At 38.3% G+C, this 27,946-nt stretch overlaps 1 protein-coding gene across 1 annotated transcript; it reads right to left on the bottom strand.

The window, feature by feature from the left end:
• Nucleotides 1-445: 445 nt before the first annotated feature.
• On the bottom strand, nt 446-27,946 carry Cd200r1 (CD200 receptor 1). The gene is made up of 7 exons (XM_034515320.2): nt 27,606-27,946; nt 6,348-6,407; nt 5,225-5,542; nt 4,858-5,112; nt 2,624-2,723; nt 2,062-2,107; nt 446-1,237 (listed from the first exon to the last, which is right to left on the bottom strand). The coding sequence occupies exons 1-7, from the start codon at nt 27,667-27,669 to the stop codon at nt 1,097-1,099; spliced, it is 984 nt and encodes a 327-aa protein (XP_034371211.1). The 5' UTR covers nt 27,670-27,946; the 3' UTR covers nt 446-1,096.

Here is a 27,946-nt window from a genome sequence, read left to right as displayed (position 1 = left end):
TTCCCTCCAAAGAAAAATGGAGGAAAATGTTATGTCATCCCATTATCATCCTTTTAGCATGTAAAGTACTGCAAGTTCTCCCACCTACATATATAGTTCAAAGACAGTTGCTCTTTGATAAGTACATCAGAATAGAATGTTAAAAATACACAATTCATAACATCCATAAAACTGTTGTGCATGAGATTACAGCACTTTTGTAGCAATACGAGGAGTTGAAAAGACTGTCATTACAAATGTTCTCTCTCTTTCTCTCTCTCTTGCTTTCTCTCTCTCTCTCTCTCTCTCTCTCTCTCTCTCTCTCTCTCTGCCATAACAAAGATATGAATCTAATTCTATTAAATAATAAGAGTTAATATCATAACCTTAAGGCATATCACCCAACTGGTCAATTAAAAATGAAAACTGGAAATGTACTCAATGCAAAGATTCACCACAAGAAACATTCCATATAGTATTGTTTAATACCACACATAACACAAATCTAAATGCCCATCCAAGGGCCATGATTAATTAAATTACAATGTAATCATACAGGGGAATTCTATGTAGCCATTAAAAAAATGAGGTAGTTTTACTTATGTTGATATAAAAAATATCTCCAATACTCACTTTATTAGCTTTTATAAATCCCAAACTCCAGTGTGTTTTTGACAAGGAAATGTCTTGACAAGCAGATGTGTGCATATATACATATTTGTAAATAAACATATAATTGCACACACATACCACAGTCATGTCGTATGCACAGGAATATTTTTTGGAAGAACTCACATAAAATTCTTTAGTGATGATTGTTCTTTCTGCAGTTATTTCTTGAAAACTCAGTTTTCATCATACTGTATTGCACAATTTAATATTTTACCATAACAATGTGCTTTCTTTGTAGTAATTAAATCAGTTCTTCCTAAAATTAACAGGTAGCAGCAAAAATTCCAAACTTCCAACGATAGAAGAACTTAAATGCAAATCCACTAGAACATTTGTGCCTTCTAAGAGCTTTGGAAGTGCTAATTTCTAAGTAGTCTTTCCATTGTTGAATTTTAAAGAAAGCAAAGCAGTAATTATGATGTCTCTTGACTTCTTTTTCTTGGTTCTAGATCCCAATGGCTGACAAAGTAAGCCAGTCTGTGCCATTGGCTTCACCTTGTGACACTGGAAATGACTCCACCTTGGTCACAGTATCATAGAGTGGATTGCTCTTCTCTGTGTAGCTAGCATAAGGCTGCATTTCATCCTGGGAAAAAGTTCAAAGTTAAAATCCATTTTAAAAAGCGAGAAATCATTACCAAATTTACTCATGTTTCTACCATGTGAGCATCTACTAATAATGTTTATATGTGCTTCTCATATGAGCAGAAGATCAAAGCTTTGTTCTAATAACCTATTAAAACATTTGCTAATTATTTATATTTTGTGTGAGATGGTTGTTGAGTGAATGTAGACATGTAGAGGAATGTGGTGACATAAGTAATTCAAAAGAATGAGTCAAAGAAAATAAGAAGATGGTCATAGGAGACAACGAACATGTTTTAAGCTTAGATAAGAGAAAAACTATAGTGGTGCTTAAAACAGAAAAGTAGAGAATTAGACACGGTTTCATGGAGAAGGGAACATCTACTTTGATTTCCAGAGATTACAATCCAAATAGGACAAAATCATTAAGATACAGTTTATCAGATGAAAAAGTAGGTTGGAAGATAGGTAGGTAGATAGATAGATAGATAGATAGATAGATAGATAGATAGATAGATAGATCCAGAATTTTTCTCCTTTGTAATAGTAATTGCAAATCAGTGTTCTCCATTCATTTCTGGTAATTAATTTCTGATCTATTGAGACTTACATATTAATTATCAGAACATTTTTGTAACTGTTTATAATATATATTTTAGATATATGATAGGTATTTAGCAAAATAAGTATGTCTGACTACTAACTGCAAAATCAGAATTGGTTTGTTCAAAAAAATATGAATACTAATGCAAATTACAGATTATTCTACTAGATTTAAGACCCAGGTGGTTTTAAAGTTTGCAAATACTCATTAATTTCTCTTACCTCCTCAACAGCTGGAGTAGCTTCCGATTTTGGCAATTTACATTTTCTAAAAAAAATAAATAAAACAAAACAATCTGAAGTCACTGCAGACAACATTATTGTTTAGAACAAACAGTTATAGTATCAAAGTTTTTCTAATAATTAATATGCAAGTCTCAGTAAATCAGAAATGAACTACCAGAAATGAATGAAACACACCGATTTGCAGGTATTATAACAAAGAATTTTGGTATTTAAGCAAAAATGCAAAACATTGAGATAGGCACTTCATGCAATAAAATGTATGTGATGCATCTCTTTGTTATATAAAAAGAAATATTGCAGGTATTTTCTCAAGTTAAAGATACTAGAATGTCCTAATTCTCAGCCCTAATTGGCTTAATTCACCATGCTTGGCCATCTGAGCAATTCACTAAACACTGCCATCATGCAAGGTAATTCTATTCTAACACTTACAAGAACAGTGTTGTTCCTCCCTACTGTAACAGTCAGTCAGTCAGTCCCATACTTCTCACCCTTTTCTAATCCAATAAGATTGAAGAAAAATTTCATCAGTTAATACCTGAAGCCACTGCTTTTCAGAATGCAAATACATCCTATGATGATCAAAATAATAATAGATGCGATGATGTACAGAATATATGATCCTACTAATTGGTTACCTGTAATGACAGACAGAAAATTTTATGATTCAAAGGTGGTAAGTCCAGATAATAGTACACTTTTCATTGATAAGGTGAAGCAGGAGTTCATATCTGCTACTAAAACATGCTCAAAATCAGGTGTCCAAAAACATCATGAGCTCCAGGGGAAGGGGGTGGGGGCCTTCTACTGTTGCTTTGCTAAATGGACACACTGCCCCACTGTCTTCTAAACATTTATTTTATACTCATATATTAATGATGCTTTAAATCTTTAGTGACTGATGGTTAATGCAGAGACTCATAATTGCTCAAGGTTCTGAGGATGGATGGTTGTTGAATAGACTGTTCAGTCTTAAACATTGTATCTGTACCACCCCACCTAGTTTCAAGGAACATGGAGGAAGAGTGGTAAAAAGAATGTAATGGCCAGAGGATTAGAAGGATTGTTGTAAAACCCTGTCTTCCAGGAATAAAATAGGTGTTGAACTCAAAGCAGCAGGGGCTACAGGTACAAGATGTGTACAAGACTGGACCTGTCAACATTCCACCATTAATGAGGGAAATGGATCATATGTTGCCTTGTTCAATTACATAATTCCCCAAACATACTCATGCAAGCAACCTGAGTTAAATACAATGTGACACACACACGCACCAACAATGACAACCACACAACATCCACAACATGCGCATCTACACATAACACACACATGCACATGAAGAAGTAGGAGGGAGCATGTTGAGAAGTTCAATGGAAGGAGATAAGAGAGAATAATAGGAGAAATGTTATCAAAGGCGTGTGTGTGTGTGTGTGTGTGTGTGTGTGTGTAAAAATTTTAGGATAAAAACATTAAAATCTGTCTCAGAACTTTCAGAGACTAACTAAACATCTTTATTCAAAAAAAGGAAAGAAAACAAGAGATCTCTTCAGGAAAAGAAAAAAATGATGCAGAAAGTTCTTCTGTTGCTTGCTCTCTTTGCAGAGTACTAAGAACCCTATTTCCTCAGAAAGAAAGAGAAAGGACTGGCAGAGTACCCAGTAGTGTGTGTGTGTGTGTGTGTGTGTGTGTGTGTGTGTGTGTGTGTACATATACATATATTCAGATTTGTACAACTGTAAATAAGAAGCCATGTTGTTCAAAGGCATTACTCATAACTGCCATTTTGTATCCTGAAACCCTATATAAAGCTAGGGATGTTCTCATTTTTATCATTGTATCATGAGCTTCAAATATATAAATAATTTCCAATAAATATTGGCTTCAGAGACAAGATGGAATGAACAGGTAAACCTGGTGCTCACTTTGAACAACAGCAAGAAAATCAGGAAGAGAAGAATCACCACTCTTGGTTGTTTACTCAGTAAGCATAAAACATATAAAAGTATTGATGAATTCTATCAATAATCTGAGAGTTAAAGTCTACACATCACTGAAGTATGAAAATATTTTATGATGGTCCTTTTAAAAGGGCATTTAGAGAAGGACAGATTAGAATTATTTAGTACTGGCAGGTTTTTTTTTTCACTTGATACAAAGTTACAGAATACTTCTCAGGCACAGCAGTGGATTTCCAAGCTTTAGAGCAATATCCAAATAAGCTGTTCATATCCTCTTCCCTGTTCTGAGTTATTCATTATCTACTACTGAAGAATAAGTTAAATACTAGTTCCCTCTCAAGGAAGGAACAACTGCTCGGTAATCCCACCACTCAGGCAGACCACAAAGTCAAGGCTATGAAGAAGAAGATGGAGGAGGAGGGTGAGAAGGGGGGAAGAGGAAGAGGAGGGGGAAGAGGAGGAGGAGAAGGAGGAAGGAGATAAAGACTTAAAAAATCAGAGAGAAGGAACAGGTAGATAGGCTTATGGATAGCTCATCAGGTAAAAGTACATGCTGTCAAGCCTGAGGACCAAATATCTTTTTTTTTTTTTTTTTTTTTTTTTTGAGACAGGGTTTCAATTTTTCCTTTCTTCTTTTTTTCAAATTTCTATTCTATATGGTAGAAGGACATGTTGTTCTCTGGACCCTACATATTTACTATGGCACATGCATAGATGCATATATACATGTATACAAATATACATACATACATACATACATACATACATACATACATACAAGCTAAAGGCAAAAAAATTAAAGAAGGTACTCACCACCTCTACTCTGTTCTATGAAGAACAGAGTCTGGTTGCCAGTTGAATGAGAGACAAAGCAGGACACATTAGACACATTGTTCTGTTCCCAGTGGCATGTGCTCCTGACAGTCACAGTGCCATTGCTGTGTGACTCATTCTTAGTGACACAATCCCCATCTGGAGTCCAAGAGATCTGTGCAGCAGGCTTGCCTGCAATTGCCTCACAAACTGTAGTTCTATTTTTCCCTCGAAAGTGGGTTACTTCAGGGGGCACTGGAGAGATGGAAAAGAAATAAAGATTCAGTCTTCTCACAAATCACAAGGACATTTTTTCTAACTAAAATTGGTGACCTGAAATAGCACAATATGTAACATTGTCACTTACCCAGCACTTGGAGGTCAGAGACTTTTTGGAAATTCCCTTCAGGTGATACTATCTCACATGAGTAATTCCCCTCATGCTGGAGGGCCACTGCACTGATCTGAAGGTCAGGACTGTGGTCAGGTGTGGAGGCCCAGGTGATGCTCCTGTTCCTACAGGTGGTTTCATTGGTCTCCCTTGTTTCTACTTTATAGGATATTATGCAGGAGGACTGGCCTTTAGGGCTTATTATCCATGTTATTAATAGTGCTTTTGTCAGTGGAACAGAAGAGCAGCAGAGCAGAGCCTTTGTACCCATCTGTACAGACACTGTAGTGGTAACTGGATACAGAGAGAGAGCGGGGAGGGAGGGAAAAAGAAGAGAGAGAGAGAGAGAGAGAGAGAGAGAGAGAGAGAGAGAGAGAGAGAGAAAAGGAAACCTTGTGAGTTAGGTCTGTCCACCATAACTTATATGAAGTTACACTAGAACACTGCTTGACTCATGAATGTATTCCAACAATAGATTTTTTCTCACTTTCCTATGTTTAATCTATTGGAATTAAATACATTATTCATCTTCTGAAGTAAAGGTTCAGGCATGTGGGCTACCTCCAACTTGCACCATAAATCCTCACATTGCTTGTACACTGATGTAAATTGTCCATGATGAATACAAGTTTGCTGAGTGGTAATGACTCAACAAAATTATCTGTCACAGTCACTTGTGACAAATACCATTGCTTTTACCATAAAGTAACACCATTGCTTTAACAGGAGTAGAAATTGATGGGAACAAGCCATGCTTATGATAGACATTATATTAACATCTTCACTGTCCTATTTCAATGTCACTTGCCTCTTTGGGGAACTCAAGTCCTCACAAGTCACATTCAAATAAAGGTCACCTAATCAGATGAAGAAAGAAATTCTTCAACACAGATCTAGGAGGGTGCTAATGCCACAGTCTTCCCATCACTCTCTCTAAGATGGCAAAGTTATAGAGTCAGGCATTCAGCTTCCCTCACACCATAACACTACATCACCAGACTCTGCTACTCATCCTAAATCTGTCCAGCAGCCAAGGCCTTAGTTACTGTTTCTGAGCAAGGTCGACTCTCCATTCCCACAAGATGAGTAAGAATATTACCTTCTGCCACAGCTGATGAATTGTTCTGTGTTGTTTGATTCCTATCAGCACAACTGGACTCTAGAAAATATTTAAATACAAGTGCTTAAATATTTAAATGATTGTAAGCAGATATTCAAAGATTTATCATCACTGATATGTCAACATCTTGAAAATTGCATTTATAAGATATTAATCAGTTGTTTCCCATTCATGAGTAACTTTATTTTGCCAAATAATTTACAGTAGCCCTGCCTTCCTTCTTTCAGCCCCTTGCCAGGTCCGGTGTAGGCATACCACATAAGCTGACTGCATTAAACTTTCTTCAGATGTCAGCCCCTAATTAAAGCCACATGATCCTAAGCACTCTGCACATATGTAGTAGATTTGCAGCTTAATCTTCACACAGGTCCCTCAACAACTGGAGCAGAGCTGTTCCCGAATTTGTTGCCTGCCTGTGGATCCAGGTTCCCTAACTTGGCTGCCTTGACTGGCATCAGTGAGAGAGGATGCACCTAGGCCCTCAGTGACTGATGTGCAGGAGCAGGGGGTGATACCCAGGGGGCTCCTCCTTCTTAGAGAAAAAGAGAAGGGTGTTTGGGGGATGAGCTGAAATAAGGGGGACTGGGATGAAGGGGCTTGTGTTGGGATTAAAGAGAATAAATAACAGAGATGTAATATTAATAAATTAATTAATTAATTTTAAAACAAAAACCATTTGGACCAATAATGAACACTTCTCACAGATGAAGAAACAGTCATTGTCCAAAAACTATAGAAACAGAATCACAAAGAGTTCATCCTCTCACTTCCTTCCAGCTGTTCTACCTTGTGACTGAACAGCAGAAATGAAGCAGAACAGGGTAGGAGAAGGATGAGAGCCTTTCCTCTTCCCATTCCTTCCTTGAGTTCTGAGGAATTGTTCACAATTATAATGGTCTGAAACCGGGATTGGTTGCAAAGAGAGGGAGACAGGAGAATCATGATGTCAGAGCAGCTGACCACACTTTGAATTTGAGGCCAGCCTGGACTACATGCCCTGCTTTATAAGAAAAAAAAACTAGTCATAATCAGCTTCTGAATCATTGACCTATAATATTCCCATGCTTTCCAGGCAACAATTAAAGACACAGGAAAGAAAAGGTAGACTTGTTGGGTATCCTAAAATACCTACACTACTATGAAGTGCTAGTGTGTTTTTTAATAGTGAAATTGGACTAATTATAAATGTACATTTCAAACAAAAGCAAGAGTGCCTATGCTAAATATCAGAGGAGACAAGGAAAGTACAGAAAATCTTCAATTAAGAACATAAAAGGATAAAACAACAACAAAAATCTGTCATTAGCTGGAAGCAGGGTGGAATCAGAAGACTTGCTGTAAATCAGAATAAGCCAGGTACAGTAAGGTGAGTGACCCACGGTATTGCATATGAAAGCAAAGTGAATTCAAGACCTGAAAGCAGAAGTGGGATTAGGGTGGACTGGAAAGAGTGTGGGCAAGGAGAGGGGCTGATGATGGAAGAAGACATTTCTTCTTTCTTTCCTTTCTTCAGAATAGAGGGTACATTATAAACCACAAAGCTACAGTCACTTGATTTGAAAATAGACTCTTTCATAAAATAGATTATAATTGTGGTTCCCTTTCCCTGACTCCTCCTAGATCCTCCACACCTACCCAAATCCACACCGTTTCTTGTTCTCTTTCATTAGAAAGCAAATAGTAGACATCTAAAATATAAAAATAGTAATAAAATAAGATAAAATAAAAAACAAAAAAAAAAACCAATAAGCCAAACAAAACAGGGAAAATGGAGCTAAAGTAAAAGCACCAGGAACACATGTAGACACACACGGTCTCACACGCAGAAACCCCGTAAAAAAAACACAAAGCCAGAAAGCATAATATGTAACTAAAACATCTGTAAGGGGGGAAATACCCAGACAAAGCATTATGATACAAAAAGTCTCCAAAAGTACCATGGAGTCCATTCTGTATTGGCCATCTACTGCTGAGCATGGTACTCTTAAGTGTAGTTTAGATACTCAGTGAGACTCACTTGGAGAAAAGCAGTTTTCCTTGTGAGCAGTTATCAATTGGAGGTAGCTTCTGGGTTAGGGTTGGGCCTCTGTCTAGTTCCCCTCTCTCCACTCTGACTCCAACTGGCTTAGACTTGTGCAGGCCCTGTGAATGTTGCCACAGTCTGTCAGCTCATATGTGTGTCAGTTCTTCTGTGCCTAGAAGGCCTTGTTTCCTCTCTATATTCCATCCCCACTGCCTCTCACTATTTTTTTTTTGCCCCTTCTTCAGTAGAGTTCCCTGAGCCTTGGAAGGAAGGATTTAATAAAGACATCCCATTTAGGAGTGTTACCTTTTTCCTATGATAGGATGCAGAGTACCTTCCAGTACCATAAACAATAGTAGAGATGAAGTTTCTAGGTGGGCAGCAGCCAACTTCTCCATGTTCCATGTACAAGATAGGTGTTGTTTTTAGCCATAAAGCCTGACCATCATTTTGTGGAGACAAACCAACATTGCCAATACAGCCACCTTGATTTTAACAAAGATGCCAAAAGTACACATGGGAGGAAGGTAACCTTGACAACAAATCACTCTGTGAAAATTGGATGTCCATATGTGGATGAATAAAAGCATGTTTCTATCTCTTATCTCATACAGGAATCAACTCTAACTAGATCAAAGACATTAATATGTGAACTAAAACTCTGGTGCTGTTAAAAGGAAGAGTAGAATAAACATCCAAAATATAGCAATAAACAAAGCTTTAGTCACTCAGAAAATAAAGCCAACTATAGACTAAAGAGATTTCATTAAATTAAGAAGTTTCTGTACAACAAAGGAAATAATTAAGCAAAAAGCCTACAGAATGGGAGAGGCCTCTTTGATAATTATATATCTAATAGAGGAATGATACACAGAATATTTTTAGAATTCAAAAAAGTTAACAAAAAAATCAACTGACCTAATTATAAATGAGCTGAAATGAACTGACAATTCTCAAAAAGAAAAAAAAGGAATGCAAATGGACAATAAACATGAAAAGTGGCTGATCCAAGTACTGACCAGGATGGCCCTGCTTACCTTAAAAAATCAGACAAGATCAGGCAAGTACAGGCTGGTGTAATCATAGAAAATAGTCCATAAACATTAACTGCACATAAAGTAATTTGACAGCCTACAATCCAAACATTCTCTGAAGACCAAGCACTGTCTTGTTATGATTATTGTTGAAGAATGGGCATCAAGCCAAGCTGTAGTAGCATACTTAATCCCAGATCTTGGGATACAGAGATAGGTGGATATCTGTGAGGTTCAGGCTAGCCCTGAACTTACAAAGTTAGTTCCAGGACAGCCAAGGCTACACAGAAAAATCTTGTATTATTTTTTTAAAATAGGACATATTGTGCTTATTACAACATTTGCTGCAGTAGAGCCCCTCAGCACCGTGGAGAAATAAGATCTTTCATTGCTGAACTTAACACCTTTTGCTATGTTCTTCAGGCCTTTTCAGATTGGTAGTGCCAATGCTAATTCTAATGCATACATGCATTTCCACAGCTGAACTGTTTGCCCTAGCATCAACTTCTGACTTGGTCTTCCTTGTTTGACACGTCTGCTTCCCTCCCTACTGTCCTTTCTTATAACCAATAACTACTTCTTCTTCCAGGATCAGAGGTATTTAGTGTTATCTCCAAGTGTAAAAAATGTTCTTAAAAGTCTGCTAAAGCATTTCCAGTATGGTTGTAATGTGTTGATTGGTTATTACCATGATACAAGAACAACAAGCCAGAGATTTTCCTTGGTTGAAATCATAGCACATAGATGATTTACAGTTTAACATTTTGTGAGATAATTTCTAAGTGCTGATTGGTAGTATCCATTTTTTAACAGAAATTACTGGCAAAATAAAAGGGTCATTAAAATTTTAATAAATATTTAATAAATATTCCTTCTCCTCAAACTGTAAGGTCCCAGAAACTAAACAGATATATCAAAAGTAGAATGCAAAATTTTAGTCTGATTATAAAAGTATGTTGCAGTGTCCAGCAGTTCTGCTTCCCTCTCCACTCTCCTTTTTTATAACCAATAACTATTTCTTTTTCCAGGATCAGAGGTATTTAGTGTATTTTGGGGCAGGAGTGAGTACTATGAGGACCAAAGAATGGGGAAGCTTCCAAATCAGAGATGAGATGTGAGTTGGGACTTGAAATTCCTAGGGTGTGGAACTTCTGAGAAAAGAAATTGCAAAGAAAAAAATAATGACTTTAAAGGGAAGCATGAAACAAATAGGTGTTTTAAAGAGCTACGGATAGTCAGTGTTGACAAAAAACAAAAACAGACAAATATCTGGAGTCAAAGCTGGGAAATGATAGCTTTAATTCTAAGTGTAAATGGACACAGGTGGGTCAGGGAGGCAGATTTAAGATAATCCTAAAACATCAAGGATCCAGTACAATACTCCCTCACCATGTTGTGAGGTCCAAGAGAATAGGGCTTCTTCTGCATGTTTATTATGTAGAACAGTGGCTTACGGACTAGGTGTATGGATGCCTGAACTAGGGCTAAAAATATTTATTTATTAATTAAAATTTGTAATAACCTTTTTACTTTGCCAGTAATTTCTGCTAAAAGAATGGATATTAGCAATTAATACAGCTTTATAGCAAGCTGGTCTGAAAGCATGATCAGTTTATGAGGAAAATTTACAATGTTTCTTAGTCGCATGGGAAGATACTTAACATCATTCACATGAAGGAAATGCAAATTAGGGCTATATTGAAATACCATTTCTGATCTCTGAGACAGACAAAATATAATCATTTGAGAATATATCCTGGGGAGGTGAATGAAATTTCACAACATTGAGAGTAGGAAATTTAACAAAATACAACAAAGTTACTCTTGCATTCTTCTCTTGACCTATAGATTCTACTTCTAGAGATCTATCTCAAAGATAAATAAATAATAGTAAGAAAAAATATTTGCACAAGGCTGTTCCTAGCAATATTGTATACAATAGCAAGTCTTTAGAAACCCAAATATCCATCCATAGGAGATCAGTTGACAGTTTTTGATGTACAATGAAAACCTTTTTAAATAGTGAGGAATGGTTCTATACATTTCTATTAAATAACCAAATATATTATTTAATAGAAAAATATAGTATGTAAAATAATATCTAACATTCTATTATAATCTACCATATGATGAAAGGAATAGTAGGTGTGTATATTTTTGTCTTTTCTTGCTTAGAATTTCAAGAATGAGAAGATAAAATGAGTGCAGTTAGAAATCAGTATTTATGAATAAATTGTTTTTCATAGGTCTGATTGTAAAAAGATATAACCGTTTTACACAATTACAAAACACTTAAATGATTCTTAAATTATTTCTAAGACCTAAAACTACAAGTTAAATAAAACAAATAAATCTAAGTGTGTCTGATGTTTAGTGAATAAGCACATGTAGAGAAACCCTCCCAAATAACTTTAAAAATAAGATTTGACCTTGTGGCTCCTGCAGAATTTAGTAACTTGATAACAATAACTTCAAAATCAAAATAATTTAAAGTCATAGTGATGACAGTGCTCATAAACTATGAGTATATTTGCTATAAGACAAATCAGATGAGCTATTTAGAAAAGCTGAGAGTAGATGGTGACAACCGGAGTCTGAGAAAAAGAAGAAAAAGAAAGCTTGGCCAATAGGTACAATGTTAGAAATAGGAGTATACCATAGTGTTCTCTAGAATGGCAACAGGAAATATAATCAATGTAACTGAGTATCTAAAATAATTGTTGGAAGAAAGGATTTGAATGCATTCAGCTTATGAAAAGTATATAATTTAATGTAATATGCTAATTAACTAAAATGAATGACCAACTTATACCTGAGTCAAAACATCATGTTTTATCTCAAAATGTGTATACTTCTTCATCCAAAAATAAAAACTCTTAAGTTAAAAATAAAAATCAAAGGATTTAGGTCGATATTGTTCATTTTTTTAGTAAGACAGACAAAGGGCTGGTGGTGAGGCACAGCGGTAGAGAACAGGTTTAACACGCACAACACCTAGGGGCCAGTCTTTGGTACAACTTAAAGAGAGCCAGATGCAGATATGAAATGAATAAGCTTAAATTCCACGTAGAACAAAAAGTATCACTGTCAACTCCTGATGTATTTCACTGCACATATTTTCTATCTGCTGCCAAGTGTTGAGATCAGACATTGCACGGCAGCAAAGAAAACAATGTAGCACTGAACTAATAGTATTTTTAGAGCTAGCACATCATCATCATAGCACACGTTCAAGTGCACAAAAAAAGGTTTTAAAACTTCAAATCATACAGAATGACCTCCAATCACCACCTAATTAAATTGGAAATCAGTGAGAATGAGACATTTAGGAAACCATCACCTATTTAGGAAAACATCACACACCGTAATGCATGACTCTGTTAAAGAAGGAATCCCTAATGAAATTAGAAATGATTGACTAGATGAAAGCAGAAATACAAGAAAATGTGGGATGAGCAACTAACTCAGTACTTACAAAAAATTTAAAAACATTAAATACTAGGGTTTTTTTATCTTAAAATTCAAAAAACCTGAAAACAAAATAAATAATAGTAATAATCATCATCATCATTATCATCATCATCTTTGATCAGAAATCAGTAAAACAAGAAAAATTATATGAAATATTAAGAAAATAAAAATAAACCCCAGTGTGGGACGGGGAAGAACACAGAAGTCCCCACACCTAGCTGAGGCTATTGACAGTGGGCAGCTACTAGAGGAGGGAGAGACAGGGTGCTTCCTTTAGGCGTGCAGTGCCTGGGTAGGTTGACCATGCTTCGATGGACAATCCTACACCCATGTGCATACAGGCAGCACTAATTAGACTCAATGATTTTTGGTTTTGGTTTCTTTTCTGTTCTTCCACATACAGGCTATGATGGATAGTGTAGCAATGAACATGGCCATGCAAGCATCTGTGTGATACACTGACTTAGATTCCTGTAGAAATAGACCCAGGAGTGGTGCAGCTGAGTAGCAAGATAGATTTGAGTCCAATCCTGAGTCCCATCCTGGGATTCAAATGGAGAAAGGAGACAAATAACTCTTCATGAGTTAACCTCTCACCTCTACCTGCATACTTGACACACACACACACATACACACACACACACACACACTTATGCTCATGTGTGCACACAGGAATAAATATAGTTTCAAAAAATTAGAAGCTGAAGCTATAACTCTCTAGTTAAGAGTACTTCTTACTCTTCCAGACAATTTAAGTTCAGTTCCCAGTCAGCTCCTGGGGATCCAATGTTCTCTTGGGGCCTCCATAGATACTTTAACACATGGAACATACAAACACACATAAAAACAAAAAAAATGATTTTTAACTATATTTGTTCTCTTTCATTTTGTTTCTGAGGCAAATTTTTGTCTATGTAGCCCTGGCTGTCCTGGAACTCACTATGTAGACCAGTCTGGCCTCAAACTCACAGAGATCCACTTGGCATGGCCTCCACAGTTCTAGGATTCTACCACGCATTCCAGGAAACTCCACCTCAGCCCAGTCAGAATGACCACCATCAAGAAAGCAAAAGACCACAAACGTCTCAAAGATGTAAGGAAAGAGGTGCCATTACCCATTCTTGATAAATAAAAACGAGGACAGCCACTGTGGAAATCAACGTGGAAGCTTCTTGAGAAGCTGAAAATGGATCTACCATATGGGCCAGCTACATCACTTCTGAGCATGCACCCAAAGGACTCGCCACATGATGCTTGTCACTACTCTCTTCACCATAGGAAGGAACTGGAAGCAGCCCGGAGGGATAGCTGTTTGAAATGCAGTGTAAGACTTTGTACATATAAGACACATAAGACTTTGTTCAGCTGTATGGAAAAGAATGGAAGCCAAAGGAAAATGGATGGAACTAGAAAACATAGTTAGCAAGATTACCCAGGCTCAGAAAGACAAATGTCATCTGACCTCTATCATATGTGGCGCTAGCCTCTACATTTATATATAAATATGGGTAAAGAAAACTACAAAGGAGCAATCAGGCTGGGGGGGTGGGGGTGGGGGGCATGGTAGGGGCAGGGTGCAGTGGGGGGGAGCTTTAAGGAAAGGGGTGGGAAATAACGTTTCTTTATTCCTACAGAATAAAGTGGAAGGTTAAGACTGGTGGAGGCAGATAAGTGAGGAGCAGGGGGTTATTAAACCGAAATGAAATATGTATATATTAAAAAATCCTATCTGGAAATTTGGTGGTCTGTAAACTAATTTAAAAATAAAACATCGTTTCAAAAAAAAAGGAAATAGAAAAGAAAAGATAAGAAACACCTAAGTTTTAACACCTGTACTATCACCATCTACAGCTATACGAATAAGCCCAAAACAAAGACCTTGGTGAGGAACGAAAGTAGCGTTTAAATACGGAGGGAAGAAAACTTTTCCACCTAAGTTAAAATCGTCAAAGGAGAATGCCTTTTGGTTTTACTGTTAGCGAAACTTCTTAGTAACTCTGAGCAGCAGAAGTTTCCTTTCCCAAATCATCTTTGTCATTTGCCTGAGCAAGCAAATACCACCCACACACGGGACACACTGCTAAAGGCATGACTGTGCAAACCCGGAGCTGGAGAGAAGCTTCCTCAGTGACAGGAAAAGGCCTTCAGAAACAGCACATGACTTCCTTGTGAGATTAAACAATTTTCATCCGTTGCAAAAATGCTGCATTTTTTTAGGGCAAGCTCAAAAAAACAAAACAAAACAAAATTAAAAAATAAAAAAATAAAAAACCCTGAAGAAAGGCATTTCTGAAACCTCGGCATTAACAGCCCCTGGTCGGGAGCCATCGTCAGCTCAGATGCAGCACAGAGCGCGCCATAAGTAAGCGGCTGTTAACAGTCATTTAGTATTCCAAGGGCATAAAAATAAGAAACAAATAAATTAAGATTTCCTTCCTTTTCATTCCTTACCAAGTCTTTTAGAGGAATGCAAACTTGTGGTTAAAGATCTAATAAATGGCCAGGCGTGGTGACACATGCCTTTAATCCCAGCATTAGGGAAGCAGAGCCTGGTGAATCCCTGAGTTCGAGGCCAGCCTGATCTACAAGTGACTTCCAGAACACCCAGAGCGGCACAAACAACTGTCTCGCAAAATGAAGCAACAACAACAACAAGAAAAATATCTAATAAACAAGCTTTATATTAAACTTTTTCAAATCAGCCCCAAACTAGGTTTTAAAACAAATGAATGTACAAATCGTAACTGTATCACCGCAAAAACTAAATAAATAAATTCAAAACCTGTCATCTTCATTTGTTATTTAACACAAAAAATATCTGTTGGAATTGGTGGAACTAGCTAAGGAAAACCAAGCTATAGCATTTCTGTCTTTGGAGATTCATTTCAAGCTCCGTAACTCTTTTCTTTCCACCCTTCAAAGCTAATCTAACACACTCGGAGCTGAGCATGTGGGGCATGGAGCAGGAAGCTATGTCTAAAGGCTAGAGAATCTGAGAGATGGGAGTTTTGTGTCTTCCTTTTCTTTTGAATGTTTTATATAATTAGATGGATTGTGGCGCAGTGCTTTCCCTTCTAAAAAACATAGGATGTTGTCATTTATTTTACAGACAAGGAATAAGTATAGCCTAAAAGCACATTGCAGCCTGAGGTACTAAATCTGTTGTAATCACACACACATTTCTCCTGAAGAATCGAGGTTTCATTATGTTTCATTTATTTATTTATTCTAAGCCTATCTTTGTAATTTTAGCTGCCCAGGAGCTTGCTACATAGACGAGACTCACAGAGATCCACCTGCCTCTGCCTCCCAAGTACTGGGGTTAGAGGTGTTTGTCAGAACACCAGGCTCAAGGTTTTATTTTAAATGAATGCAACTTTAGGACTCACATCTTCATCATAAAAGATCCGGAAATTCAGAGGGCCTTGGCAGACACCCTTTTAGCTACACTAAGACCTTTATTAAGCCCTGCTTCAGGGTGACTTCAGCTACCCACGGGTATAAGACGGTCACTGTGGTGTGGAGAACTGCTGGCCTAAGTTAAGTCTAATGTGGCAACTTTAATTGTGACTTAGTGAGTGCTTTGCTACATTCATGTTGTAGCTACATGCTACATACATGTTGTAGCTATGGGTTAGAAAAGTGTCCTTCTTCCAAGATTTCTTTGAGTAATGAAGGAATGAGATGAAAACTCCATTGAATTGTGGAATTAAATTTCCAGAGGTTCTCAGACTAAGATGATTATCTTCCAAATGACTTCACTGTATTCTACTCTGATGCAATGGTTTTAGCACTATGATAGGAAAATGGTGAAAGTCTGTGATAGCTAGCCAGAAGATCCAACACACACACACACACACACACACACACACACACAAACACACTGCATTCACAAATATACACATGTACATAAACCACATACATACAAAAAAACCATGGATTACTCTCATTGCTTACATGAAAATAAATCAGAGGGTTTAAACATGAAGAACAAAAATAGCAAAAAAAAAAAAAAAAAAAAGGGGGGGGGAGGCAAAGGGACATGATTTTGGTTTTTGAATCTCGAACGGCATATATGATGAGTAGGATCTTACTTTGCTAGGCTTAGGGGGTTTCCTGGGATGCAGAAATGTTAGTTCTCAATCCAGAAGAAAAGTAAACTGAGATGATTCATCTGCACCGAGCAATTGAAGGCCATTATAAAATAGAATATTCAATATTCCTATTAGGCACAACACACAAAAAAGTAAAAGATATTATATTATTCAGATCGGTACCTATCTGTGATGATGAAGAAAACAATTAAGGAAACAACGCTTGTCAAAGGGAGTGATTTCCTCAGAAGAATATGTTTCTGTCAGAACAGACGTCAGGGGGAGGCTCACAATAGGCTACTTTTTCATTTACTTAGGTCCTTAATACATAATTATCCCTTTATGTTTACAAATGTCATATTTTATAAAGCATAGTATACATTAACATGGGAGAAAATTTAAATAATTGCAAATAAATTTAAAAATACAAATTGGTTTTGTTTTTAATATTCTTAGATTAACTGGCACAACTAATATGGAATTTAGTCTTAGACTTTATGGAACTGTCTTTTCTTATTAGCAATACCAACTTAGTAGCAGACAACACTTATCTAGGTGTTAAATAACAACATTTTGAGTAGAAGCCCAAAACAGAGGAAAGAAGATATCAAAATCCGAGTCATAACACCAATCAATATACTAACTTTTCATTCATTATCCCTGTAATCTTACACAGGTTTCTGAGAAGCTCAGTTGCTTAATTACACATGTGAGAACTGAGAAGCTATTATTAGTGGCACTGGAGCTTCGATAGGTAAGGGTGATTAGTCACATTATTAGTGAATGTAATTAAAAAATAGCTAGCCACATGGAAAAAATAAATCAGGTTCCTATCTCACTCCTCAGACAAAGGAATATTCAAATGTAATTTTTTTAAAGCCTTGAAAGAAAAGGTGAGTAGTTTGTGGTTTTTAATCTTAAACTGGGCTGATAATGGATAAGATCCTATGTTGCTGGAACCGCAAAGCTTCCTGGGGGTGCCAGAGTTTAAGTACTGAAACCAAGAAGAAAGTTCCAGGTAAAATGGGGCAGTTGACTTTAACCAGAAATTTTTCTAATCTCCATAGAAAGCTGAAACCATAAATAAAAATACCAAAATATTTAGCTCTAGAACTTATATCATTTCTATAATAAAAAAAAAACCCCGAAAAGATTGCTAAGCAAAATTATAGACTATCCACAACATTTATGACTAATGAAGGCTAATTTTTCTCAGAAAATATATAGAAAGCATACAACCAATTTGAAAACAATGGAGAAGCTGAATGAAAGAAAACAAAGTCGTGAATGTCTTGACAAAAGATTTAACAACATGTTAGAACAATTTTACTGACCTAATGGAGCATGGAGATCAAATAAAACACGCAGGTAGTTTCCAAAACCAAGACATGAAGAAATGATTACAGAAACAAATCTTAAGACACAAGAATTCAAACGCCGGGCAGTGGTGGCGCACGCCTTTGATCCCAGCACTTGGAAGGCAGAGGCAGGCGGATTTCTGAGTTCCAGGCAAGCCTGGTCTACAGAGTGAGTTCCAGGACAGCCAGGACTACACAGAGAAACCCTGTCTAAAGAGAGAGAGAGAGAGAGAGAGAGAAAAGGAGAAGGAGAAGGAGAAGGAGAAGGAGAAGGAGAAGGAGAAGGAGAAGGAGAAGGAGAAGGAGAAGGAGAAGGAGAAGGAGAAGGAGAAGGAGAAGGAGAAGGAGAAGGAGAAGAAGAAGAAGAAGAAGAAGAAGAAGAAGAAGAAGAAGAAGAAGAAGAAGAAGAAGAAGAAGAAGAAAATAATTCAAACAACAAATTCAATGAATAGATAAAAATTTAGAAAGCAAGCAATAATTGTGGTAAATAATAAATCTTATTCTAGTTTCCACAACAAAGTAGCCATTTGTGTCAGCTACTTGTGTCAACTGCTAATAAAGACTTTATCTGAAAAAGAAAGAGAGAAAGAAAGAAGAAGCCTCTAATAGCCAAATAATCAAATCCAATAATCAGGGAGAGAAACTTGTTCCCTGACATCAGACAAATAATATAGATGTGTATCTATAAGCCACAGCCACAAGGGATAATAGCCAGTGGATACATATTAAATAGATATGCAAAGACATATAATAAAATGTTAAATCAAGTCTTGGTTCTTATTTCTCAAGAAACTGAAAATAGCCAAAATGTCAATCTGTGAAGAGCTAAACTAACTACATTTTCACAATACATGTGAAAAGTCTTTGAAAACTATAAAATAATCATTTTTAAATGTTTATGAATACAATGCTAAAAACGTCAGTTACTTTATTGGACCTAATCCTCCTAAGAACTCTAGAAACTAAATTGAGGATTTGCAGCAAAATCTGAGTTTCCTATTAACTAGCAGCTAGTTTAACGTTTTAAAAATATGATAGGAACTAACCAAGAGTGACTGCAAGCTAGCTCAAGCCTATCATCCACCAAGTGTCTAGCTGTGGTGTGGAAACTAGAGAAAAGGTCAAACTCAGACCTTTAAAAGCATGCACCTAGGGCTCTGTTAGAGGTTATGAACTTGACGGAAACAGTGCAGCAGAGCAGAAAGCAAGTGTGATGTCGAGAAGTCCAGAAGTAAGATCTTGTGATATAAAGGATGCAGATCAAGTTACATAGGGGAAATTTTTAAAGTAAGAACTTTATTACTTGGCAACAAGCATTTCAGTGATGGCCCTTGAGATCTGTACGGGAAGCCATCTTAGTAGAGATGTAGGGGTGGAAACCAGCCTGAAAGGGACCTAGAGAGCAGAGATGATTGAAGACACAAAAATGGAGGCTTAGACCAAGAATTCTGCCCTAGATAAGATGGGAGCCCTGAGACTTGGCTTTGTTTCCTGTTCATAGCAAACTTGGATAGAGAGAGAGCAACAGCTGGGGGCTTGCTTGAGGATTGAGGAAGTGTCTAAGGACGGGGGAAGACAAAGTGTGCTTGGAGATAGAAAGAGATAGAAGTTAAATCCTGGGAAAACAGGATCCTAGAGGTGCTGAAGAAGTGAGAGGCAAACAGTAAAATGATTTCCTTTTGAAAAGACCGAAGAAGGCGTGCTTACAGATGCATGAGGTACTAAGGATGTTCAAGGCAAGCAACAGGTAAGTAGCTTAGTGTCCGGTAGCTGGCATGGTCCTCGGCATGGACCCAGGTCTCCGATGCCTTACCACTGGGAGGTTAAAGTCCACACTGAAGAGAAGTCCATCAGAAATGAGCCACTATCCTTTGACTGTGGTATAATAACAGGGATAATCCAGGTAGCATAGAGACTTAAAAAAACACCTAAGGCAGTACTTTTAACCACAGCTCTATCCATAATCACATACCGAGGTTCATGAAAGGCCAGATGCCTGGACCTTTGAAAGCCTGAGTGTCTCTAGCAACTTCATAGGAGACTCATTGTGGCACATCTTGTTGTTGTTGTTGTTGTTGTTGTTGTTGTTGTTGTTGTTGTTGTTGACTGTGTTTGTTTGTTTGTTTGCTTGAGACAGGGTTTACCTGTGTAGCCCTGGCTGTCCTGGAACTCACTCTGTAGACTAGGCTAGCCTTGAACTCAGAGATCTGCCTGCCTCTGCTTCCTGAATGCTAGGATTAAAGCCATGTGCCCCCACCACCTGGTTCTGTGTGTCAGGGCTTAAAAGTACTGGATTACAATAGTACCTGGACAACAGCTAAGAAGGAACCAGTTAAGGTCTGCTTTGGGAATAAAACTAGCTAGACTTAATCATTTGGAATCTGCCAGTACTTGCCACTTCAACTTTTTGGTTAACACCTTAGAAAGGATCATGGAAGTAAAGGTTCCCGTAGGGTGTGATGGATAAGTTGGACAGACAAGAGATATTTCATGATAAAGTAAGAAAATAAATAAATAAATAAAGGTAGTTACTAAATACCTTGAAACTGCATGAACACACACAGATCAAAATATATATATATATTTTTTTTTACTGAGTCACCACATCGTCTCAGATAAGTATCCTGAATACACTCCCAGGTTTACCACTATAGATGGAGGTTGGGTGTGGGGGTGGATTCTGCTTTCCCTCTTGCTACAGTTCTCTTCCCCTTCCTTTGCTGTCTAACTTTTAAAATGAGTGGCTGGGGCTCTCAGCATCGATTTTCCTCCCACTTACTTCCCCAGCAGTAGCAGCAATCTGACTGCTCCCCCGCCTTCTACTCAAACTGCAATCTCGAGGTCACCAGCATCTTTATAGGCAAATAAGGTCTTCGAGGCAGTATCTGTGCACCTAGGTTGCCTGGCTGGGTTTTTAGATTGGGGAAGTTAGAATTAAAATAGAATTATTTGTATTAATTATTTCCTTTTAAAAATCAAATAAAATAAAGCTAGAAGATAGGATGGGCAGGAATCTCATGCTCATTCGTGATAAAAAAAAAAAAAAAAGAACTGTCATGACTCTGTAAAACGGTGCATAAAGGTCACTGCTACCTTACACAGAAAACAAGACAGTTGCCCATTAACTATCGGAAAATATGAACAGAGCCCACTCATGTCATGAATCCTTGCAGGCAATGAGGATAGTTTGAAAACATTCTGTATAATCCTTCTCTTTCCACTTTTAAAAAGTTCCTTTGCTGAAACCTCTTTGAATACGCACGTAGTTGACTATGACACGTACTGCCAGGGTGGGGCAACTCCTAAATATATTTACTCATCTTTGGGGCATCTCTCTCTGTTTGCTCTCTGAGTTAACAACACACATGGTCACTTTCTCCTTCCAAAGCCCCTTTCTTCACCTCCACCACAACACCTACACGTTTCTTCTCTGTCTCCTTCCCTGCCGACTCTGTAAGCCACCTTTCTCATTGGGCACCTTAGCATGAGTATTCTCCCAAAAGTCAGGGTTCCTTTATGTTAGTTAGTTAGTTAGTTAGTTAGTTAGTTAGTTAGTTAGTTAGTTAGTTAGTTCTTGGTTGGTTGGTTGGTTGGTTAGTTTGTTGGTTTGATTTGTTTTTGTTTTTTGAGATAGCACAGCTCTCGCTGTCCTAGAACTCACTTTGTAGACCAGGCTGGCCTCAAACTCAGAAATCTGCATGCCTCTGCCTCCTGAGTGCTAAGATTAAAGGCATGTACCACCACCACCCAGCCACCTCTATTTTTAAAACGTTTTGTTTATTTGCTTGCCCATTTGAGACAGGCTCTAAGTATGCAGCCTAGGTAGATCATACCACCTGACTCACCAACATAAATACAGAGACTGAAGGTATGCACCACCATCCATAGGTCTTTTGGAAACTACTCTTTTCTGCATCTTCTCCCATGAACCTTCCCATCTTCCAGAATTTCTGCTAAATCTCCACACTGTTGGTTCCCTCGCTCCCCGTAGTACCTGAGCTCTCTGCATGTATCATGCAGATCGTTCCACCAGCCCAGACAGCTCATCTCACAGTCCTTTCTCTGCAGTCTCTACCTATCTGTCGCTTTCTCTAGTAGCCTCCCTGACATCCAGACAAGATCAATCTCGCTGGCTACATTTTAATGTCATCCTGTAATTTCCCTACATATTTTATGTTCTTGAGTTATTTGCAAGAATTTGTATAACATCTATCTTCCCTACCCGATTCTAAGCTCCAAGAAAGTAGGGTCTATGGCTGTCTTTTTGAAGTTCTGGGTTTAATTTAAACCCTTGTACACAGTAGACCAATGTTCTGCCACTGGACTACATCCTCAGCCGGCTACATTTTTCTTTATCAAGTATCACCAGCACAAAGCACAGTCCTGAGACACATGGTCAAACACTCCCTTGCTTACTGGCTGACCAAGTGACCAAGCCTCATTTTGGCTGTGACTTATTTTTCCTAAACAGGAATCTCAAGCTTCTAATTGCTCTTGTTTCTCTCTTAAATGTGACTCTCACTTCCAGTGCATCACATCTAAAACCAGATTCCCATACACACAGGGACTCTTGCCTCAGCTCTTTCCCTTCTATTGTTGGTCCTGCAGAGCTGTTCCAACCTGATTCATCCACTGAAAGGTGAGGCGACATTATCAGCAGTTCCTTGAACATGGCTAGTCTTTATTGGCCCACATAAGATGGGAGAATTTAACACAGAGATGCCTTGAGTCTCTCATGTCTAATAATTTTGAATCTCCTAATATTGCCATAGCTGTTTGTTTCATAAGTGAGGAAATTGTGTCTAAAAAAAGTTAAGCAATTTCTTATAGGTGAAAATACCACAGTTAGACAGATTAAATATGGCAATACCCCAGCAATAAGGACAAAATGTTGAAAATAGCCCTAGAAGATTGGAGATTAAATTCAGAGAAATTATGTGAGAGGCAGGCTGACTCCCCGTTAGAGTTTTGTAGGTTCTAAAAGGGAGGAGAGATCAATCTCAACCCACAATTCTACACATCTCCAGCAAATATATGCTTGGATAACAAAAGTAAAATAAATATTTCAGACATAAAATAGTTAACTTCACATAAAAGAAAACTGAGAGAACTTAACAGCCAAAAGTGAAATAAAAATTAAAGCTATAAAATTTATTTAAAGAATAACACCAGATAGAGGCTCAGAATTTTATGAAGTAATGAAGAGCATAGAAGGCAACAGCTACAGTACATATCTAGAATGTGCCACCCAGAATCCCTCTGGGGATAGCCCTTGCTCCTACGACTGAGAGCAGTAAGTAGACAGCCTTCAGTTTTCAGACACTTCAAAGGATGGTTTGGTTTCTTTGCTCAAAATCAAGCCCATCCCAGGGAAGCCCACCTAACAACTGAATAAGGTGGAGATATAAATGACCAGTGTTCTAATCAGTGTGGAAGCTTTTAAAAACCCAGCCAGCTCATCCCCACTGTGCCCAGTAAGAGTGGTGACTGAGACACAGGAATGTCTGTACACAAAACCCCATCTAAGTCTGACTCCAGGAAAACCCAGCCCACATCAATGGTTTAGAGCCGTGGAGATGCTTAAAGAAAATTCCTTCTTTCTAAATGGAAGAACTAAATGTGCCTCCGTGCTGGCACCTCTCTGGGGCACTTCCCTTAAACACAAACAAGATTGTGTTCTCAGAATGAACAGAGCCTAGGTTTTCAGACATGCAAGGCATCTAAATTCTAGGTATGAAAACCTTGAAATCTTTGCTTAGTATTAATGCATGAATGACATCAGTTCTTGGGGGAGAATGAAACGAGTAGATTATAGTCAACTCTCATAAAAATTTCATGTATTTGTGATGTTTATCATTTCTTAACGTAATGGATGGTGACTGCTTCTTAGGGAGTCTTAGCATCACTGAGTCCAAGGCTACATAACACCCTCTGCCCTGCTTTCTAGACCCAGTCAGGAGCCAGCAAATGGGAGTCAGCAACATCAAGGGAGAGGACGCAAAAGCTCGTTGTCACTGATAACATTTCAATGACTGCATAGATTAATTCTTCAGACACAATATGAAGCCAGACGACCGCTGGATGGCTTTGTTGGGTAGTGTCTTCAGCTGAAATTCACCTGGTCATATTGAGAAATAGTTTATCACCGTGAGTCCCTTCATTGACCCCCACCTTGTTCTAGCCATTTCGAGCTGGCCTTCCAGTATCTAGCATCTGTATCAATTCATTTCTCAAGTTCAGAGCATTTCTTTCCTCCTGGCTAAGGCTAAGCGCACAGTCTGTAGGTGGCATTGTCTCCTTTCCCATCTCTTCTCAGAGCTTGCTCTCTTACACAGAGATAGTTACGGCTCCCCAGACCTGAATATAAGCATTTCTAGTGCTTCGTCTCTCATTTGCCGGTCTGTATTGGCTTTGAGGTAACATCTGCTCCATAAGTGGTTCACAAACGCTGGATTTTTCTATTCTCCCAGTATGGATAGGCATGCCCATCCTTCATGTCCTTTCTCTACAGCTCCCTTCTCAGCCACCAATGCACAGTTCCTTCTCTTGTAGGAGCTCCTGTGAGGACACTCCTGATCCGGGCTTCAAAGGGAACCCTTTACAAAGTATCACTGCCATTCACTGAGATTATTGATTCTCTTTACAAGCAAACAGAAGACCTCACCATCAACTTACAATATTCAGATTATCTCTGTTAAAGATCCTCAGAAAGCAGACTTACTCTTTCATTATATAACACACTCTTCCTGCAAGCTAGATCTTATTATCTCCCAGAACCTTCCGGTCTTGTTCTGTTACATACCCTGCCTCCCAGTTTCCTTGCCTATCTATCTTCTTTATCTATCTGCCCAAACCTGTGAGTCCGGGTTACTCTTCCGTAACACTATCAGCACACTATGGTTTTACTATTCATCGCAGTTCAATATTCAATTACTTCAGTATTTACTGACTTTCCATGGTCCTTGGGGATTTGATTTTATTTTCAACTCCCTCATTTAGATTGCTGGAAACTTTCAGTCAGCATTCTTGCACATGACACACACACACACACACACACACACACACACACACACACACCTCTTAGTATTCCTTTTCACCAGAATCTTGAGCACTAACGTCCAAAGGAAAACACACCTATGTGTTAGGTTAACTGGCAAACTTAGAGCAAGCATAAACTTTAAAAAGGAGGAGAGGGCTAAGTTACAGAGGCCTGTTCTTTGCTTTTCTGATGTTGCCTTTAATCTCTATAGGGCTTAATGTGTCTCCTCCTGTTGGTACCTGCCCCCTAGTGGAAGGCAAAGAAAATGAGTAAAAATTCTGAAAGGGAAGAAAACAGTAGAGGGTTGGCTCCCTTTTCTTTTTAGCAACTCATATTGGCAAAATCAGCAACTTCAATAGAAGGTGGGATGGTCTCAGTCAGGACCTGAAACTATAGTTTGAATGTAACAATTTAGAAGACAATGGGGCAAAATAAGGGGAAAGAAATGTCACAGTCTGTGAAAGTGGAGGACAGACAGCCACGCATGAGATGGGAGCTTAGATTCTTGTTAACTTCCCCTCGAGTACTTTATCAAATAAATACCACATGGCTTGCAGTTTAAAGTAAAATTTAAAAGTAGGCAAAACAAGAGCATCCCATCATTCACCTTGGTGCTCTATGCTCTCTCCTGTGTGAATGGATCTTAACAAAGAGTGAGCTGCTCCTGTGGCAGCAATGAGCAAAGCTATAAAGTCTCAGCTCACCATTCCAAGTCATTTCTTGGTAAACTTGTCGTGCCAAAGCATGTGTATAAAGCAATTTACTAATTTGCATTCTAAATGCTTGATGATTTTCTGATGCCAGCTTGGATCTCAGAGACTTAGTGAACGTAGTGTCTCCAATTTATGTTCTGACGCAGCTTTTTTAAAAAAATGAACCTTTCAGCCTTCAAAATTTAAATTCTGTTATGTTTCCATTTTGTTGCTTTTCTGTCTGGTCCACCAAGTTAATATCAAACTGGCACAACCTGTCTGGCTTTCCCTGTCAAACTGATCCTGCACGGACTTGTAGAGCTTTCTAGAGAAACCCAACTACTGAAAGACTCCGGACACTCTTTCTCCCCCCCATTCAAATTATAACCAAATATTAGCTTAGCATTTTCAGCTGTGAGGCAATGGGTAGTTCTCCTTAGTGAAAACAATATGGGTAAACTGCTCACTTGAATGTTTTGTGGTGCTTATGGAAGCACGTATGCTGCTAGTCCTTCATTCCTGTGGACAAATCATGTCGCCTCCCTAACCTTCAGGTTGTATCTCTGTAAAATAGAGCTTTCTTCCATCCCTACCTCAGTGGCTTGCTATGCACATCAAAGAAAACAGATGACTGAAAATTCTCAGCAGAAGGGTGTGGTGGTAGATCATAGTTAGCTTATGTGTTCTCACCAGTAAGATTATCATGTGATATTCTTTTTCTGGAAGAGAGACAAAAATGTGATTGTAAAAGAATTCTGATGAAAGGAAAGAAGTACCGTGTCTCCTTTACATTGTTAAACTATCCATTTTAGAGCTAAGCGTGTTGTTCCCCTTGCAGCTGCTGCAGCTACTAAAAGCGAAACACGAAAAAGCCTCCTACACCAACTCCCACCAACCTTCTACAGTGAAATCAGGACAACCACCACAGTAGCCCCAAATTCTATTGAACTCCTACCAAACTGCAGACAATGAGGAGTGCACCTCCTGATTCAGAAAGTGTCTCCTGTAGCCCACATATCTTCAAGATAAAGGCAAACATACATCACAGATACACCAGTGTAACTGTACGCATAAAACCCAAAGTCACGGAAAGCAACAGGAAATTTAGAAAATTAAAAAAAAAAATTAAAAAAAAAAAAAAGATACATTCCCAAATTGGCAAAGGAGACCTATGGGATGGGATATCAGAGATGATAGTTGGTTGTTTTATTCCAAGAAGATACAGAGAACTCATGTCATTTTCATTGCTGTGAATATGTGTTTAGTTTATTCTGCCTTGTCCTAAAGGGGGAGGGGAGATGAGAGGGCGGCAGTGAAGGAAATTATAGAACTCGAAGCAAAAATAAATCAGACAAAGCAGAAAATAGGGGTGATGAGATAATCCATATCAGGAGGACCCCTCATCTCAGTTACAACAGAAATTGGCTTGCGTTGCCCAGCAAAAAAGGACAAGACTTAAATGCTGCAGAACAGGTCTTTCCTCCCTTAGTCATTCTCCCCCCCCCCAAAAAAAAAATCAGACTCACCAGCAGCAAAGACCCCCCATATCAAGAGCACTGCTAGGTCAGAAGTTCTCCAAAAGCAGAACATTTCGGTTTTCTGGTTTTCTGCCGCTCACTCAGTACTTTTTCTCCTCACAGGTAGGGGAGCAGCAGTGACCATGACCAGGATCCCTCTGCTCTCGGGTTGGCTTCTGTGTGGTAGCGCACCTCTTAACCCATCAGCAGGGAGCAGTCCTGTCCTCTCTGTCCTCTCCTTCCATTCGGCTTGCTTTAGTCTGACTAACTTGGAAGAGAAGAAAACTTCTCTGGGACGCGACACAGCAATAGATTTCCTGTGCAAAGCCCTGAAGCAAAGACAGAGGAAG

The sequence above is a fragment of the Arvicanthis niloticus genome, chromosome 12 (genome assembly GCF_011762505.2).
Source record: "Arvicanthis niloticus isolate mArvNil1 chromosome 12, mArvNil1.pat.X, whole genome shotgun sequence".
Taxonomy (NCBI): Eukaryota; Metazoa; Chordata; class Mammalia; order Rodentia; family Muridae; genus Arvicanthis; species Arvicanthis niloticus.
Note: the sequence above shows the minus strand (reverse complement) of the source record. Positions and strands in the feature narration are given on the sequence as shown.